The sequence below is a fragment of the Vigna unguiculata genome, chromosome 9, assembly GCF_004118075.2.
Source record: "Vigna unguiculata cultivar IT97K-499-35 chromosome 9, ASM411807v1, whole genome shotgun sequence".
NCBI classification, from domain to species: Eukaryota; Viridiplantae; Streptophyta; class Magnoliopsida; order Fabales; family Fabaceae; genus Vigna; species Vigna unguiculata.
Window position 1 is genome coordinate 15,507,683 of NC_040287.1, and position 19,478 is coordinate 15,527,160.

At 32.6% G+C, this 19,478-nt stretch overlaps 1 protein-coding gene across 2 annotated transcripts in view; it reads right to left on the reverse strand.

Moving 5' to 3' along the window:
• Positions 1 to 7,954: 7,954 nt before the first annotated feature.
• Positions 7,955 to 19,478, reverse strand: part of LOC114195919 (callose synthase 10) — a 56,812-nt gene continuing 45,288 nt past the window's right edge. The window contains exons 35-51 of one of the 2 annotated variants that reach the window (XM_028086366.1): positions 18,864 to 18,975; positions 18,568 to 18,687; positions 18,017 to 18,132; positions 17,832 to 17,915; positions 17,026 to 17,138; positions 16,257 to 16,309; positions 15,992 to 16,168; positions 15,853 to 15,900; positions 14,504 to 14,662; positions 10,857 to 10,970; positions 10,674 to 10,762; positions 10,424 to 10,582; positions 9,880 to 9,982; positions 9,495 to 9,614; positions 9,219 to 9,311; positions 8,987 to 9,154; positions 7,955 to 8,469 (exon numbers count right to left, since the gene is read on the reverse strand). In XM_028086366.1, coding sequence (XP_027942167.1) covers positions 8,233 to 8,469; positions 8,987 to 9,154; positions 9,219 to 9,311; positions 9,495 to 9,614; positions 9,880 to 9,982; positions 10,424 to 10,582; positions 10,674 to 10,762; positions 10,857 to 10,970; positions 14,504 to 14,662; positions 15,853 to 15,900; positions 15,992 to 16,168; positions 16,257 to 16,309; positions 17,026 to 17,138; positions 17,832 to 17,915; positions 18,017 to 18,132; positions 18,568 to 18,687; positions 18,864 to 18,975 — 2,065 coding nt within the window. In that variant the 3' untranslated portion in view covers positions 7,955 to 8,232. Of the gene's footprint in view, positions 8,470 to 8,986; positions 9,169 to 9,218; positions 9,312 to 9,494; positions 9,615 to 9,879; positions 9,983 to 10,423; positions 10,583 to 10,673; positions 10,763 to 10,856; positions 10,971 to 14,503; positions 14,663 to 15,852; positions 15,901 to 15,991; positions 16,169 to 16,256; positions 16,310 to 17,025; positions 17,139 to 17,831; positions 17,916 to 18,016; positions 18,133 to 18,567; positions 18,688 to 18,863; positions 18,976 to 19,478 lie in introns of both variants that reach the window. The other variant, XR_003606599.1, reaches the window with a different exon arrangement.

Consider the following 19,478-nt stretch of genomic DNA (forward strand, 5'->3'; position numbering starts at 1 on the left):
CTGCTAAAACCATATCATTCCTCCAGCAAACGTATTGATTCTTTTCCTTTCTTTACTTGTATGGCTTAGGTGTTTAAAAACGTAATGGATAAATTTGTGGGACTGAATCTGGAAAGTTGAAAGCTGGGTGTTAGAAGAGATTCAAAAAGGAGTAAACTTCATGGACGAATTGGCCCACTAGTACCTCCAAAAAGTAAATTGATGCTTGAAGCATTTCTTCATCTGGGTCCCTAGATGCCAAGTGAAGTGAAACATATGAATTAGTTGGCCCACAAACTGATGCATATAGGATACTGAAGTTATTCGTTTGGGCCTGCACTTTTGCATAAAACAAAAGATTTTGCAAGTAAAGAACTCAGAAGGGAAGAGGAAGAAATGTTTCATGTCTCCCGTAGAGAGATGCTAAGCAAATCCCATAAAAGGAGAAGTCTATATGATACAACCAGTCCATCAAACATAGTTTTCTCCACAAATCCAGCATCATCCACTCCCATAATAACACCCCTAGATACTTACAAAACTATTTTAAAATTTTACGTTTGAATTTATAAGGTTGTTATTTTTAAACTAATTCTAACCTTGTGTATAAATTATTGATATATAAATATTTGAAACATCAATTTAAACTTGGAGCTTATAATATAAAAAAAGTCCAATGTAAAATATAAATTTAAACAAACTTAACTTTGTTAAAAATATCAATTTGAATAAAAATATTATTGTAACATTTGTATAAAAGTTATAAATTTGGTCTCAATTTGGAATGACGTGAAATAACACACGCACACACACAGACACACAAACACACACACAGACACAGGCACACACACACACACAGACACAGACACACACACACACACACACAAGCACACGAACACACATACACACACACACACACATACACACAGGCACACAGATACACAAACACACACACACACACAGACACACACCCATACACACAGACATACAGACACACACAGACACACATACACACAGACACACACGCACACAGACATACAGACACACAGAGACACACACACACACACAGAGACACACATGCACACATACACACAAACACACACAAGCACACAGACATAGACACAAACACAAACACACACACACACATAGACACACACAGGCACACACACAGACACACACATGCACACACACACACACACAGGCACACACACACAGACACACAAGCACACACACACACATACACACACACAAGCACACACACAAGCACACACACACACACATACACACTCATAGGCACACAGGCACAAAGACGCACACACACACACAAGCATAGGCACACAGGCACACAGACACACAGAGACATATACACAAACACACACAAGCACACAGATACACATAGACACACACACACACAAAACACATTTAAAAAAATAAAACAAAAAACGAGGATGAATCGAAGATTGAAATCTTATATATATATATATATATATATATATATATATATATATATATATATATATATATATATATATATATATATATATATATATATATATATATATATATATATATATATATAATCAATCTAAACTTAAAAAATCATTATACTTCCATTCCATTTAAATTATATAGTCACGAATATTTAAATATTTTAGATTACATATTTTGAATGCAATCTTTCTCCAAAACATTCAATCCAATTTTGTTGCCATTATCTTTAATTTTCTTGTCAATACTTATATTTGCTATTAATTTTAGTCTTCTTTTCAATACTTATAACACCAAATAACAATTTCACGTCTATTGAAACCCTAGAATCTTCATCCTCCAGGAACATTTGTGGAAGTGCGAGACTTTCTTTGTAGCTAAAAAAAGTCACTAAGTGGATGTGAGGGGTCATATCTCGTGAGAGGGAGCAGGAGAGAAATATTAGAGAAGAGGAAAGGTAAACACAAACTTTCAATATTGTCTTCGTGTGTATTGTTTAGAATCATCCTTACAAAGGTTAAAAGCCCTATGTTAAATAGACTGTATAAAAAGGGGGAAAAGGGAAAACTAACCTTAACTAACCATAACAAAAAATAGGGTTCCAGTACCCTCCCATCAAGTTGGATGATGTATACTCATCATTTTGAGCTTGGGAAGAATAGTTTAAAAAATGAGCGATGGAGAGCTTTGGTAAAGAAGTCGACGAGTTGCTCGGAGGAGTGAATCAGAAGTAAATAGGAGAGTTTTCTATTAAATTTTTCCCAAACCATATGGTGGTGCAAGTCGATGTGTTTCGTTCGTTCGTGGAAAGTTGGATTGTGGGCAATATTTCTAGCTGATTGGATGTCACAATAGAGGACAACTTGATCATTAGGTTGAACATGTAGATCGTGTAGAGGTAACCGAACCACTATAGTTCACAGGTGGTGCTAGCTAAGGCTCTGTAGTTTGTTTCTTGGGTTTCCAAGAAATCAAAGATGTCACTAAGAAAACACAATAGCCAGTGACACTATGTCTTGTGGTAGGACATGTAGCCCAATCGGAGTCGCTGAAAGCCTTCATTTTCATATCATTGGTAGTAGAAAAGAAGATACCATTAATTGGACTAGTTTCGATGTATCTTAGGATGTGTTGTGCGACTTGTCAATGGAAAATGGTAGGTGCCTGCACACTCGTTCTTAGTTGGTCACACTCATTCTTAAGAAAAGTGGAAACCACCTCCCTTTCCTTTGTTATTAATTCTACTTCTTTCTACAAGGTTTCCTTTTTTTTCATCAAGAAGCTCCCACTCAACTAGAGATGACAAATAAACCCGTCCTCATGGGTATTGCCCGAATCCGTCCCCGTTTTCACAGGGAATCCCCACATTAACTGGGTATGGGTATGGGTATGGGTATGGGGAATCCCCGATTTTTTCAACTGGGTATAGGGATGGGTATGGGGATAACATATCCCCGCCATAATACCCGTCCCCGTTTAAATTATTAAAATATTCACAATTAATTAAGTAACCATATATATATATATATATATATATATATATATATATATATATGTGTGTGTGTGTGTATTATTTATTTATTTCGTCTAATTATTTGGTTTGTCATGAAACTCATTCGCATTTCAATTATATTTTTCATCTTATCATAACTTTTATGTAATTATGTTAAAAATATGTATGTCAATTAAATAACTTTTATGTCTCATATTTGAATATTTCTATTTTTTTTAATATTTTTATTTATTGTATATTTTCCTTTCACATGAGAATGTTTAATACTCTCAATGTAAGTATTTAATATTTCTATTATATTTAATATTTATGTCTCATATTTGAATTTTTTTGTTATTTCTCAACTACTGAGTATATACGTTGATATTTGAAAAGTTTTCTTAGATCTCTAAGATATTTTTCAACTTATCATACCCTTAATTATACATTTGTTTTCTTTTGTGCGATTTCTTTCAATAGTCTCTCAAATTGTTTGTAAACATTTGTTAATTTGTTAATATTTTTATTTATTGTTTATTTTCATTATGTAGAATACTATTTTGATATATGTTATCTATTTATTTTTTATTTTCTAACTCATTATCAATTATACTGTAATTTTTTCACTATAATTGTATAAATAACTTTTATTTACTACAATATAAAAATCTAATGTAATTGTCATGAATATTTTTTTATCACCATCCAACATAATTGAAGTTCAAAAGATATAAGATCTATGTTAAAATTTTATTATTATGATTATTATTTGTTCTTTGTATCATTTTGATCAAGTAATATATTATAACTTTTATTAGTGTATAAAAAAGAGATTCATTAGAATTTAAAAGATTGAAGTAAACAAAAATTTAAAATATATTTTAATTTGAATACTTGTTTTCCTTTTATATTTTTAAATTTTATCAACTAGGTTTCATTAATGTTTGCAAATTTAATAAATGTGTTGGTTCTCATGAAATTTTATTTGGTATTATAATTTAAAATATAAATAATTATAATTTATTTTAAACTTTTATTATGATTATTATTTGTTCTTTGTATCATTTTGATCAAATGATGTATTATAACTTTTATTAGTGTATAAAAAAGAGATTCATTAGAATTTAAAAGATTGAAGTAAGAAAACATTTAAAATATATTTTAATTTGAATATTTGTTTTCCTTTTATATTTTTTAAAGAATATTTTTAAATTTTATCAACTAGGTTTCATTAATGTTTGTAAATTTAATAAATGTGTTCGTTCTCATGAAATTTTATTTGGTATTATAATCTAAAATGTAAACAATTATAATTTATTTTAAACTTTTATTATAATTATTATTTGTTCTTTGTATCATTTTGATCAAATGATGTATTATAACTTTTATTAGTGTATAAAAAAGAGATTTATTAGAATTTAAAAGATTGAAGTAAACAAACATTTAAAATATATTTTAATTTGAATTTTTTTTAATTTTAAAAAAATATTTTTTTATATTTTATCAACTATGTTTCATTATATTTGAAAATTTAATAATTATTTTGGTTTTCATGAAATTTTATTTGGTACTATAATCTGAAATGTAAACAATTATAATTTATTTTAAAGTATTTGATATCGAAGAAATAACTATCCTTATAATATTGAATATTTGATAATATTATGTTTCCTTTACCATAATTTTTAATTATTTTATAAAAATTATTTAAAATTAATAAGTAGTAAGAAAATGAGTATGGATATGGGTACAAGATTATACCCGTTATCCGGTGAGAATGGAATAAAAGTTTGATACCCGTTGAATTTTGGTATGGAAATGAGGATAAATTTTTTTTACAAAAATGGGTATGGGATAGCGAAACCCGTCCCGCCCCGTTGCCATCCCTACGCTCAACTTCAAACATTGCCTTCTCAGCTTTGAGCTTGTCTACCCAACCAAAAGCTCCAACTTCTGAGATCTGACAAGGTCAATCTCCTCCTTTAATTTCGGTTACAAAATTGACAATTCACCAGTTTCACTTTTCACAACCTCGAGTCTCTCCTTGTCAATATCAACTTGTCTTATTTTATTTTACAGTGATGCCAACTACTTCTACATATCTTGTTTTGCTTCTTCAATATTATCTTTCTCCTTTAGCAAAAGCACTTTGTTTAACTCAATCTCCTTTTGAGGAACACTCAACCTTTGATCCTTTTCTTTGACAGCACTTGATAGATCCTTCGGTCATGCTATTTCTTTTATTGTCTTCATATTATTATAAGATAATTTTTTCATGTTGTTTTTTTGTTAAATTACTCTTTTGATCCCTCTATTTGTTATGAAATTTTAGTTTGATTATCAAATTTTTCGTTATCTCAATTTGGTCTTCATTTTCTTAAAAATGATTCAATTTGGTCCTCACCGTTAACTTTTTTTTTTTTTTTCAAATTTAGGGTGGTGAAAATTTTCTCTTTTAAGAACTCTCTCATCAAACTTCTTAAAGTGACATTTTTAAGTAATCTTTTTTCATCTTTTTAAGATGTTACAACTCAAATCGCGACAGGACAACGAACTAAAACAGAAAAGAATTTTAAAAGAGGTTTTGGATTCGTTATCATAATTTATTTTGAAAAGACTATGGAAAACCGTAGAGTAAAATATAGTCTTTTATTGACATTTTTATATTAATTTTAATTTTAATTATTATTATTATTATTTAATTATCTGTTGTTGAAAACATTTTTTATTATCCTTAGGGTGCAGAAGTTAAAAACACATGTAAATATCGAGGTCCAACATAAGTAAGAAAACAAATAGGATGGGGGGCTTCTCCCTGCACCTCCAATGATTTCTCCTGTACCCCCAAAACTTATCTTAATTTCGTCTTTGCCCATGGTTAAAAAATGAGTTATTATTTTTCACTGCACTGCACCCCCAAATACCCTGTGATTCACTGCACTGCACCCCTAAAAGCAGATTCCCTCCTCTGCACCCCCTGCCCCCTGCACACCTCTTCTCCCTCTTCTCTCTCTTCTCCCACACACACAACACAGCACCCACACGTCTCCTCCCTCTTCTCCCCCTTCTCTCTCTTCTCCCACACACACAACACAGCACCACCCACGTCCCCCCCTCTTCTTTTTTTTTTTTTTCAGGAAACGGATTACACAATCCGTTTGGTTTAAACGGATTGTGAAATCCGTTTGGTTTTTTTTTTGGAAACAGATTGTGTAATCCGTTTCCTATTTTTTTTTTATTTTTTTTAGAAACGGATTCTGAAATCCATGGTTATTTGCAAATTTTTTTAGGAAACGGATTACAGAATCCGTTTCATACACTGTGAAACGGATTCTGTAATCCGTTTCCTAAAAAAATTTGCAAACTTTTATGAATGGACCACAGAATGAATGAAGGACAGAAAAGGACCAGGGAGAAGAGAACGAGAGCAATTGGAATGAAGAACGACGAAACGCGAGAAGAGAAAAATACTAAGAGAGTCAAGTTTTGGGGGTGCATGAGGTTGGTGACGCAGTAAATAAGATTTACTGCGTCCCAACGAATTTCACCCACTCTTATAAATGAGGGTATAACGGTCTTTTTTGGGAGTACAGAAGAAGTCTTGGAGGTGCAGGGAGAAGACGCCATAGGATGGTGGAGTTATTACATGAGTGTGCAAAAAAATAAACAAGCAGCATAAACCATGATTAAAAGCGGGTGCAGGGATTAAAAACAAGGGTGTAGAATGACAAGCAATACTACACAACAAATGTTGTCTTAGCCTATTAAAAGTTGAAAAACAATACTACACAACAAATATTTAAGGGTTTTTGTTTGTTACACTCCTTAATTGCTACCTTCACTCCCATAACATTGAAAATAATCATTATAGCACAAGTGTTTTATTTGAATATTGGATCTTCTACCTTTAAGTCTTGTTTCATGGTAGTTGTTTTACTTCGTGCATTGATGTTTCATTACAAGAAAAGTGAATATTACTGACGGATAATTTTTAACATATATAAATCCATCGGTAATTGTTACTTTCTGGCGTTCAACCCAATTTAACAGAAATAGCATAAATAATACCATTTTTTGAAAATGGAAACCTAATAGAGACTTATAAAAATAAAGGGACCAAATTGATATTTTTGAACAAAAATGGACACCAAAAGCATAATTTAACCAAACTAATATATCATAATATAAGCTATACCTATTCAAAACTATCTTTGTGTCAGTTTCTCTTCCAATCCAGCCTCACAACTACTCCATTGTCATACCTACACTATCATTTGCTCACACGAATTTTCATGATCGCGACAGACAGATAACAATATCATTCATAAAATACACAGGGTAAGCTAGAGATGATTTAAAACTTATAAGTTTTAAATAAAAATAGAACAAAACTACTAATTCATAAAATATTCACAAACAGTTTCTAACCATGTATCATCCATAGTCATATTAAACTTTTACAAATCATTCAACATCATTACTGACACAACCTCCATATGTTATCACCCTAAGATTTTGCACCTGTTATTGCTCATTCATTCTTGCTTCACAAGAGCTATAACTGTAACATATTTAGACTTCTCTGATTCATACTCTACCATAGAATGTGATAAGGTGAATTTTATGCCTATCAAACTCGATTTCTACCGGCATTAGACAAGAACCTCGTTTGACTCTCACTTCTAACCCTTTTCCTCTATTTGTTTTCAAGTATTAGTAGAGTCATCTTAATCTTATTTCAATCCCTATCATCAATACATCTCACACAAACCACAAACCAATATGATAATATTCCACTTTGAAAATAACTAACTTCACAACTCTTACAATGATGTAAACCATATAAGCTTACTCAATATATCTATTGTAGAATGAGCCATGATCATTGAACTAAAATACAATAATTATTGATTTTATTTTAGTGACTTTTGTATTTGTAATAGTAGATTGAATGAGTACAAATACGGTGACAAATGCATTTTGGACACATCTTAATTTAGTGAAACTATTAAATTTGTTAACATAGTATTCATGATGAATAATACTTACAAAACTAAAGCTACACGAGAGAATGGGTATTTCATCTAAGCCAACCGGACAAAATGCATTATACAACTGAAGTCGTCAAGAAGACAAAATCTAACAGATCCATTAAAAAATACCTTTCATTTTTTTTAGACTAAATGTACAAAAATTCAACACTGAACTACAAAATAATATACATGTATAATAATATACAAGTCCCGCATGGATAGAATATAAGATGGAAAGTCCTAAGCCTCAACATTGGCTTTATTTCCAGCAAGGATGAGAGAGATTTCAAGACCACGGCTGAAGGCTTGATTGAAGAGAAGCCGAGATTGGAAAGTGGAAATGAAAGGAAACCATGATAAAAATGCTATTGGTGCAAAGATGATCATACCCATTCCAGCATCATACATTCTAGCGAACTCACGGACAGAATCCCACAACCCCAGACTCCAAACTATCTTCTTCCATGCAATTGCTATCTGAAAAGTGTACAAAATTTAACAAACGTTAGAAGCTGTAACTTGCTTCAAATGGATCCGTTCAGTCCTCCTCCTGGAAGATTTAAACGTGTATACACAACGTAGTGTGATTCACGAAAAAGGAAAAAACAGAATTTTAGAATGACAGTGACAATCTGAGGCACCAAATAAGAGTGAACAATGAGTTTTACAGTACTACTTAGGCGAATTATTGAGACAGTAATACCACAACTACATCATGTAATATTGTATTCCTGGTGAGAACTTTTTAGGGAAAACCCTTGCAAAAATACCATCCATCACACTTTATTATAAAAATTATGGGATTTTTATGGAACGCCGTTATTTGTTCTTGAAAGAAACATCAACAACCCTTTTCATTTGATGTAGGGGCACCAAAACACGGGCCTTTTCTAGTTACTAATAGCTAATTCCGATAGGCTGCAATTAAGGTAGCTTTCCAACACAGACATCTATTGTCAAAAGAAAAATCATATAGAAATAAATCAGAACTTACTGACAATATTCCCCATCCAGTAGGGATAAATGCAAGGATGCTTGCGAAAAGGTCAGCTATTGACAATCTAGTAAAGGCAACAACAAGACACACAGCTGTAACAAGGCCTATAGATACGACTCCCTGGGAAAATCTCAACACTAGCTGAAAATCGGCCGACTTTTTGGGCTATAGGTAAAGATCTGCAAAGCAAGGAAATATTAGAATACTAAAATAAGATGTGTTTAAAAACAGAAATTGTGAAAAAGATCATATTATTAGGAAAAGTCCAAACCTTGAATATCAAGACAATTCCAACCAAGACAGCCCACGAGAATCCATATACCTAAAAAAAATATCGAAGACAGTATATAAGCTCTTATTGTTGAAATACCAGAAGCAATAAGCCTTTTCATAAATACGAGTAGAACATATAGTTAGTACAAAGATGAAAGAAGACATTTATATTATGGTTTATACAAGGACAAAATACATGACAAATATCTATTCCACAGACGAAGATTTTTACCGCAAGCGATGTATCTTTTCCGGTAAGATGCAGCTTATACACAATACCATATTGAAACAAGAAGAACCTTGCACTTAAAATTGTCTCCAAAATGCGACCCCTCAAAGTTTGGATATGCATCTGCATAAAAAGTGAGCACTATTAGATGTTAAATTAATAGATCCGGCATCTGCATGAAGGTTATTCTAGCATGTTGTACATGAAAAATATAAGAGATTGTATATACGTGTATATGGTTGAAAATTTAACTAACTGCTTTATAATGATATAGCTCGAGTGAAAAAAGTGTTGCTCCATTTAGAATAACTAAACCCTCAATCAACTTGAGCATTGCTCTATTTTGACCCTAAACTTATTACAATCAAGTGAAAAATTAAATGTTAACCTGTTCTTCGTCCCACCAAGACTCCCAACTATTTTCTCCTTTTACCCCTACACCTCCTTTGTAAAGAAGCCAACTTGTCCAATCATCAAAATCTTCCACAGTCCTGTTTACCAGCAAATCATACTAGGATGATCAACAATTATTCACACAATAGTATGATTTCAGCACCTTTCCAAAAACATAATGACCCATTTAAAAATCTAGCTGCAATCAACTAAAAAATCAAGGAACACGTATTTTGGTCCTCTCAAAAATACATAACTGCCGTAGTTTTCTCCTTTCATAATGAAGACATCAAAGTGGCCTTCCATTTGTCAATACTTTCATATCAAATTAGTCATCAAATGCCACTTTTGACATCTAATTGGTCCACCAGAAGGATTGGTTTGACATCCAAAATAAAAATTGAAGGAACATTTTAATATATTAATAATAAAAAGATCAAAATAACATTTATTCTCTTTCGGAGGGCCAAATGAGGTGTTTACCATCAAGAAAATATAACATTAAAACCAATGATGTAATCAAGTAGCAGGTGACTTACTTTTGCCACTCGAAACCAGAGGGATTGAAAATGTAAGGTGCAAAAAGCCAAGAAATGACAAGGAACCAACTGCTAAGAGTTACCAAAACATAGGTAACAGCACCTCCCTCTGCATACCCATATGCTATATAAACTATAAGAAGCAGTGCCACTTCAAGCCTGTTGCATTGCAAATAATTAATAATCAAAATGCAGTTTCCTTCAACCTCAACCAAAAGAAGAAATTATAAATCAAGAAAAAATTTCTCACGCTTTGACAAAGTGGCTCCTAGAATATAGTCTGTAATTTTCAGCAAACTTTATGTGACGGACAACAAACCCTCTCCCAGTAGCTCGATACTGTGGTAAAAAATCCCAACACAAATCTAAGTCACTCAAAATAACTATATATGTGAGCTTTTCAAAAAAGTCAACACACAAAAAAAAACCTTACTTTTGCACCTCCATGGAGAATGGTACGTCCAAAATAGTGAGTTCTAGTTCCCAATGAGAACGTAAAGAAGACAGAACACAACTGTAGTTGCATTGTGATGAAACTGAAAATAGCCTGCAAACATTTTATAAAGACCTCACAACCATGTAGAATTATAGCAGCAAGATTAGGGAAAAAGCAAATGAGAAGAGCAAGTTCTATAATAAAACTGAAATATATTTGAGAAATGTAATAACAGAAAACATAGTAGTCAAAACCACACCAAAACAATCAATTCTATCAGGAACCCTTCACCAAAACTGGCATTGCGAATAAATATTATAAACCAGTTCAATTACAACCCTCAATACAAGTTTTAGAAATAACCGTTCAAAACTGGGCAATACCATCCATACTTTTTATTTGGATCAGTTTTGATGTAAGTAGAGAATTATTAGGACAAAATTATCCTTAGAATCTACACATTCATTCCAATAGATTTTATTTCCTCTTTTAAGACAACGTGATTGTTAAAAACAGATGAGTTGAGAATGTAAATTAATGAAATATTTCTTTATAGTCTCACTATTCAAGTTGGTATTAGAGCTACCAATCTTGAGGTTTCTATTTCCACTGCACCATCCGCCAGCTACTGCCATTGCCTTCCCTGAATATAGTGGTGGGACAGAAGTGATTCACACCAGCAATCATAATGGCAGAAGGTTCGTAGCCTTCCGAAAGCTCATTTTGAGTAGATCTGAACTTTTTTTAATCGGCAAACTTGTCATAACTTCTCCCACCCTTTCCCTTTCAACTTTACTACTAAGCCACCTTATAACTCTTGAGTAGATATGAGTGTTTTTCTAATCGGCAAACTTGCCATTTGCTTTTTTTCCCCTATGGCTAAAAATTTGCTCATATGGGTTCTAATGATCTTCCAAATGAGGTGGCTACCTGCCTGTTTGATGGTCAAATAATTATTTGCAATGGAGCCAACACATTCCAGAGGATTCTAAAAGGATGGTCAAGACCAGACAACATAGATTGTGAAGGACCTGGATGTGGCATTCCTCTGCTAAAGAAATTTGGAATTACATAAGTAGCACCTTTTCATAGAAAAAGGATTTTGTTGCCTGTTATGACATTGAAAGCAGGGTGCTTAATTCCAAACTGGATTCTCTCTACATCAAAATATCATGAAATTTTGACTTGATTTTGAATTGAAATAGACCAATATCAAAATCTGAAGATCTACAAAACAAATGCTACCACGCATGATGAACCTTTTGAAAGAGGAAGAATCTTTCAATTTCTATATGGATGGCAGTGTCCTTTACTGGAGGAAACTGCAACACAAGCTTTTCAATGACAACAGGAAAAGGGGCTGTCATGCAATCAAATATTCGAGGAAAGCCCACTGTAAAAGGCAACCATGGAGAACATTGCTCATACAGTACAATATCTAGGCATACTAAGGAAACATGCTTCAGCCTCCATTTAGCATATTAGGAACATAAGAGCTCATTCTATTACTAACAAAGATAGGTGCACACTTGTGTTTAGCAACCTAACACACCTCACCATTAAACCTATTTTCTAAAAAAGAAAGGTGTCCTAGGTGACAATGGAATGATTACGCTTTTTCTTTGTTCATCATGGGAGACTAAAAAAGATGGGGTGACTTCCAATAAGAAAATTGTGATCCTCAATGTAGTAAAGGTCATTCATTCTCAAGCATTACATGAGAGACCCTCCGCAAGTTTTTGTATAGAAACTAAATTGGTAGACAATCTACAGACATGAAAGACATTTTTCAGTATTATGGACAAAACTTATTTGGATCTCTCCTTGTCCCGTTCTAATTATAAGGGTTTCATCCGATGTGGAAATATTCTTTTATTGCTAGAGCATGGAGAATATGGGAGAAGTATTAGGAACTCGTAGTCAGTGGTTCCAGAACCTAGTATCCAATAATGGGTATATTAGAAACATTAATTCGACTAGAGGAACATGTACTTGTGGGCTTCTCCAATTTACTAAGGAGGGATCCTATTGTTTCAATCTCCTCATGATTCAGCTGGACAAACTTTCTCTCCCATTCTCAGCTTTAAGGTTTTTCATGTAATTTATAGTACTTATCCTTTGTGTAGTGTGATTTGTTACAATAGGTACACTAAATCCACCCGTTTTTTTTCCAATATGGGAAATCCACCTTTCCTTTGATTAGCAACCATGGCAATCCTTTTTCAACCACGAATGTTGAACTCCCAATATTTGGAATCTCCAGCATCAACTCTCTCCTTCTTTTTTCACCCTGAACAATATACCACTTCATTATGTTTTGTGATTTTCTCCTTTCCCAGGATTTGGATTTAGACCTAGTCATATATCCATGTAATGATTCAAATCCATCCATAGGGCCTAGAGTTTATTGGCATATTTGTAACTGATTTGTTTCCTTGTCTTTTTTATAAGATCATGTTAGGCATTACAATGAAACTTTGACAACCTAGTTGGCACATTAAAGAGCATGAGGGGATCAAACGGAACCTTATGCAAAGAAAAAACAGCCACCAAAAACTAACAAAACCTAAACTCCGGGAGGTTTAAAAAATTTCTAAAAATAGAAAAATGAACACAGGAAGGTAAAGAATCAAACAAAAGAAAAACCAGTCTATTAACAAGAGCAATGTCAGCAAAACCATCAGCATATTTATGACCCTAACGAAAGATATGGGAGACTCTAAACTCCATATCTTTGCAAATGTTAAGAACCTTCTGCCAACTAGCTTTCAACCTCCACAGTAAACCATTTCAAACTAAAGAGGAGTGACATTGAAGTTAGAAGCATTTCAAGATTTTAGCTTTAGAGATCTCTATTGCAAGAATGGCAGCCATCAACTCATCACATGATTTCTAGCTTTCCATCTAATCCAAACAACGAAGGTTATAGTAAGCCTAATGTCACAAATTATAGGGCTAGCTCTTTTAGAGAGAAAAAACAAGAAAAATTAGGAAAAACAAAAGTTAACCAGGAGAAAAGATTCTTAGCAAAAACACACTCAGAAAAAAATGACTCAAACTTTCCTCATGAAGATCACATAAAATGCAACTCAATATAAGCTAATGCCTCGTGGTATAAACGATCATGTAACAACATCCAAAGAACTAAAGGTTTAGCTAGTGGAATGTTATTAGACCAAATAGTCTTCCCAAAGAATGAGAAACAAAACTGGTATTAGACCAACATCACGAGCAGTCTTCATATTAAGTGTCCATCATCTAAACAGGTTCATAAACCTTGTAATAATAACTAAGAAATTGATGTTACCAATATCCTCAATATTGCTTAAAGAAATTGGGATGTGCAAACCAAGGTCATTCTTGGCATCACAAACCTTAGACCCAAAACAACAGAAGATGACCCATGATGCTAAGACATAGAAGTATTAAAAAGCCGAGCATCACTCCAGAAATTAACAGATTGATTGTTACCAATGATCTATTTAGAATTTTGGAGAGAAAAATCATGTTAATCATTAATACCAGGCCAAATAGATGAAGGCTAATATAAAAATACAGAATAAAAATACAGCAAGGCTAATATATAACTTCCTAAATGCATCAGGAGCAATCACAGTTTTGACATTCTTAACAAGTAAACTAACCTTCAGCAGTCCTAATTCAAGTATAAAACCCATTATCATTGGTACTGCAGTAAAAACGCCAATCTGAACCAAAAATTGAGCATTCAAAGCTGCATCAAGTGCTGTGTTACCCGCCAATTTTGCCTTATCTGAGACAGCTTCGTCAAGACCAGAAAATGCCTGAAAGAGGAAGCATCATCAAGGAAGAAAATCAGTTTTTAAGGAAAAGTGAAGAGTAGAGATTTATAGCCAAATTGTAGACTTTAGATAAATTTCAGCAAATTATTTGCATCACAATTGCAGATATAACATGCAAACCAGATGAAAATGAAATCTTTACCTAACTATTAATTTCACAACGCTAAAAGGTGATTAAATAATAAAACTTGCCAACTGTCTCATTAGGATTTTGTTACACATGGCAAGATAAAAGTCAGAATATCTGCTACTAAAATGCCAATATACAAGTCAGTGCAAGAGTGATTTTAGTACTACAGAATAAAGGGTGAAGCCAAATTAACAGGTAACCTAGCATTGAATTTTATGAAAGCCTCCACCCAAATGAATTCCAATTTATCTTGCTCAAGTTCATGAAGCCAATGCAACCCACAACTACTTTTACCATAATTATAGCTCCATATATGAAGTATATGTCAATTAATCATCAACATAGAACTAATCGTTGTTATTCCTCAGCAAGAACTTATTGCATTACACTAGTCAAATGATCACCCAAGTTCTGAAGACTAATAACTGAAAACAGCTATATTGAATGGCAGTGAATAATTTCACGAATAATTACAGTAACAGTTCTACTATTTGAGCACAAGAAAAAATACACCCCTTTTGGGGACAATAGTTGATGTTCGAGAAACATTTAGTTAATCTAACTTCTAGAATAAATAGTCCTAAATGGGATTTATTGAAAGATACTATGTGCTTTGTGCTAAACCTAGTTCCTAGATGTATCTCTTAGAATTCTTTTCTCTTCCCTCTCATACATTGTACCTGATGTATCCAAAATGATTATAAATATGAGATCCTAAGGGAGGGAAACACACTCTTAAATTCCTTCTAATATTCTTGTGTATCTTTCTCAAGTCTAACAAGTTACAAAGCAAGAAAGAAAAGACGATCATCTCAGCAAATTTACATAGAAATAATAGCATCAACTTATTTATGCAAAAAGCAAGGCAATAAATTTATCAGTATAGAAAAGAAAAATTGATAGAGGGAAACATAGATATCAAATAATCAGGAGGATATTATTTAAATCCTTCTACAGTAAGGTGATACAAGAATGCATAGCAAAAGGAGTCCAAAAAGTGGTGCAAGACAGAAAGATAACTGAACAAGTCGTGTTGAATTACCAGGTATGCTCTTCCATATAAGAATACATATACAGTAAGGACTGTCATCTGCAAGAGTAAAAATAAAATTTATTAGACAACCAAGACAAGTTAATGTTACTCATTTTCAACAAAAAATTTCAGAGACTAAGAACTATACCATGGTGCAGACATAATAACCCACAGTTGTGAAGAAGAAAGAAAGCATTCTGAAGAAATCAAAAAGTTGTCCAAGCCTGTAAATATCCCTGCTAAGAACTTGCTCTCCATTACCACCGGCCACTTTCCCCTCAAAGAGTGCAATCTGATTCAACCCAACATCCCTTCCTTTTCCAACCTACAGAAGATAGCAGTTAGAATAAGAGAAAGAAGAGTTGCATTGAACCGAATGCAGAAAGCATCCAATAGCTACATATATTTTCAACCTGAATGTATTCATGGTGTGTGATATTTCCAAGCCGCAATGTGGAGTTGAAACCTGTAGTATACCATGACTTGAATCCATAAGATTAATTACACAAAAAAGGTCAACATAAAACTAAAAAAACACTAGGAAGATAAAAGAGTTCAAAGTAGAATATCATATCCATTATGCCTAACAGAAGGTAATAAGAGACAAACTCCAATCCTATGCATTTTATAATATTACATTTTAAAAGCATATCATCAATTTGATAGCAATTACTCATTGTCTAACTTTGTCCATGCTGTTTTTTAATTTTATTTCTTCAAAATTAAAAAGTAAACCCTTAAAGTTCAACAAAAGATTAAATTCCATTTTTAAGCCAGTTTTTCTATGTAGTTGTTTCCCAAGAGTTTTCATGCTCTTCCTGTAGATTTTGAGTACTGGATTGGTATCCTCTACATCAATTTTTGGGGACTCTATTGGTCTTTTCCTCAAATGAAAAAAATCATCTTATGTAGATTCTCTCATGTTTGCCTTAATAGATGAACTTTAAATTTCTATCTATTCCTCATCTTATCTTTTGCCTCGATTGCCACTCATTCACAATAGCATTGATCATTGGGAAATACAGATTCCTTTTGAAAACACATGATCTTCATTCAAAATATGGCAGTTATCATTGTAATAGGATAGTTCTTAAATAGATATGAAATTAACTGAATAGGATGTCTTAAGATTAAAATTCCAGGGTGACCTCAAATGAAAGTAGGTCGCAATGTAATTCTTACCAGCATATATATCTTCACTAATATTAATAACACGGGATGCCTTACTAATCCCTCCTCGAGTTATGTGAAATATTCTGTCAAATACATCGGGGTGTCCATAGTGCATACGAACTCTGCAATATTTTTATTCCCAATTAAGAAAAAAGGATGAATTGATTCAAAAGATCTACAAAAATGCATAGCTTCATACAATATAAAATTGAAAATGACGATACTGACATATCTTCTACTGAACCAATGCATAAAACCATAGCTGATTTCTCGGTTTTAAAATATTTTGGTATTACTACTCGGTTTGGAAAGCTTCATTTTATAATAGGTATCAACTTATTATTATGTACAGGAGTATTTAGCTTCTTTTGAAGCTTGTCGTGTATTTTTTTTATCATGGGTTTGGTCTAGTTCCCTCATGATGCCTTATTCTTTATTTTTTCCTTTTAATATTATTTTTCATGTAAAGGCAAATGATAGATGTGCTTTGAGATTCAGCATAATTGAGATGCTAAAGTGCATAATGATTCCTAGCATGAGTTTTTGATTAAAGAGCAAAACAGCTGATTTTTCCTCAGGAGAATGATCATATATAGTTTATAGCAAGATAATAAGCCTTGTACTATAGCTAATTGGATCGTAAATTCACCAAATTAATTCATTATTAAATGGCATGGTTACAATGTTATGCTTGTACAAATCCATAGGCATGGTTGGTTATAAATGTCCAGATGTATTATGCTATGAATTGGCCAATTTTAAATAATGAGAAAATTTTGCTTTTCCATTGACAATGAACCCCAAACTAAACTTACTTGAGAGGATTGGCTAAAACTCGTTGTGCCAAGGTTACAAAACTAGTTTCTTGATTTGACATGAACCAAGCCAACGATGAAACACTGCAGCAGGTGTGAAGCAAGCAATATATAAGCAAGATAAAGACAGTGAAAGCTCAATAATACCACCTTGTTTATCAAATTCATAAATGTCAATGCCAAACCTTCCGGTGAAAACATGTTCCCTTACTCCAAGAATGCTTGGAGGGCGAAGGCCATGATTCGCATGAAACTCCTCCAGAAGATTTCTCATTTTCATTGCTTCCTCAAGATAATTGTCCTTCAGATTCAAATTATCAGATTAAATTACATAAACTTAATTTGCCAAGTCAAACAAAGACAGAGAACGTACCATACTTTATAATATGTTTAGTCTTTAAGAGAAACATATATCAAGAAAACATTTTTACTTTTACATGGAATTAAGTGACAGAAATACTAATTTAAAATATGAATACAAGTAATTTAAATATTCAATAATTGAACAGTGCAACCAAATAAGAAAACTTTAACCAGATTTTATATAGCTAATTAAGGCTTTTGAATTTATAGTGGAAAAACCAAAACATGAAAATTTAGATGAAAAGAAAAGTCTATACCTTAAGTCCTTCTCATTTGTTGTATCACAATTTAAAACATCTTGTAATAAAAAAATGTATAAAAGATGGCAAAGAGAACAAGAAAACAAATGATATCATATGAAACATGTCTTCACCTGATTCATGTCAATAGTTTGAACAGCTTCACCACGAGTGAAAATTATCGCGTGGTTTTGATTTTCAGGTTTTCCTTCTCCAAGCTTTGGATCTCCAGGAAGTTTAATAGAATATATTTCCTGTGTACAAGGTGAAAATAAGGAACATGTTATAGAAATGAAAAACAAAGACGACAGTAAAAAGTAAAATATATAAAACAAAACTAGTATTTTTCTTCATTAGAATGGAATAATAACTTATAATTGACAACACAAGAATATAATATCCCAGACTAGAATATATAGTTTTTCTCCACCTGATCTTTCCCATTTATATCGGCTTTGACAAGCTTTGAATAAAACACTTTCGAACTATTTGCATCAGATGGTTCATCAGAATGAATAAAAGCAACTCGAAGTGCCTCATTCCTGATAATGAAGAAAAAATCTTAATATTACATAATATATAGCACCAAAAGTATTGAAGAAAAATGAAAAACTGAAATTGTAATAAAGAAACCGTCTATTCTTGAAAAAAGTTACTAGAGCCCCATTCTATTACTTGAAGGGTTGTGAAACTCGAGAGTTTAGAAAACTCGTGAGAGCTCGTAAACTCGTAATTTCAGTTTTGAATTACAACATTAAAAAACTGATAAAGCCAACTAGGAATACAGGGTATTCGAAGATTGATAACGAACAATAGGGATTCTAATGTGAGAATAGAATCCGAATCTCATTCACAGGCAAGAGTATAGAGGATACAGAAGGGAAAATTGTTCTCTGAAAAGAATGAATGAATGCCTCATAACAGAATGCATTCTTCCTATTTATTAGTTACTAACAGCCTTTAACTAACTTCCTAACAGAAACAGCAACCACTATACGTATTTTATACTCTTATACGGTCCTTATATACAATGATCGTATCAAAA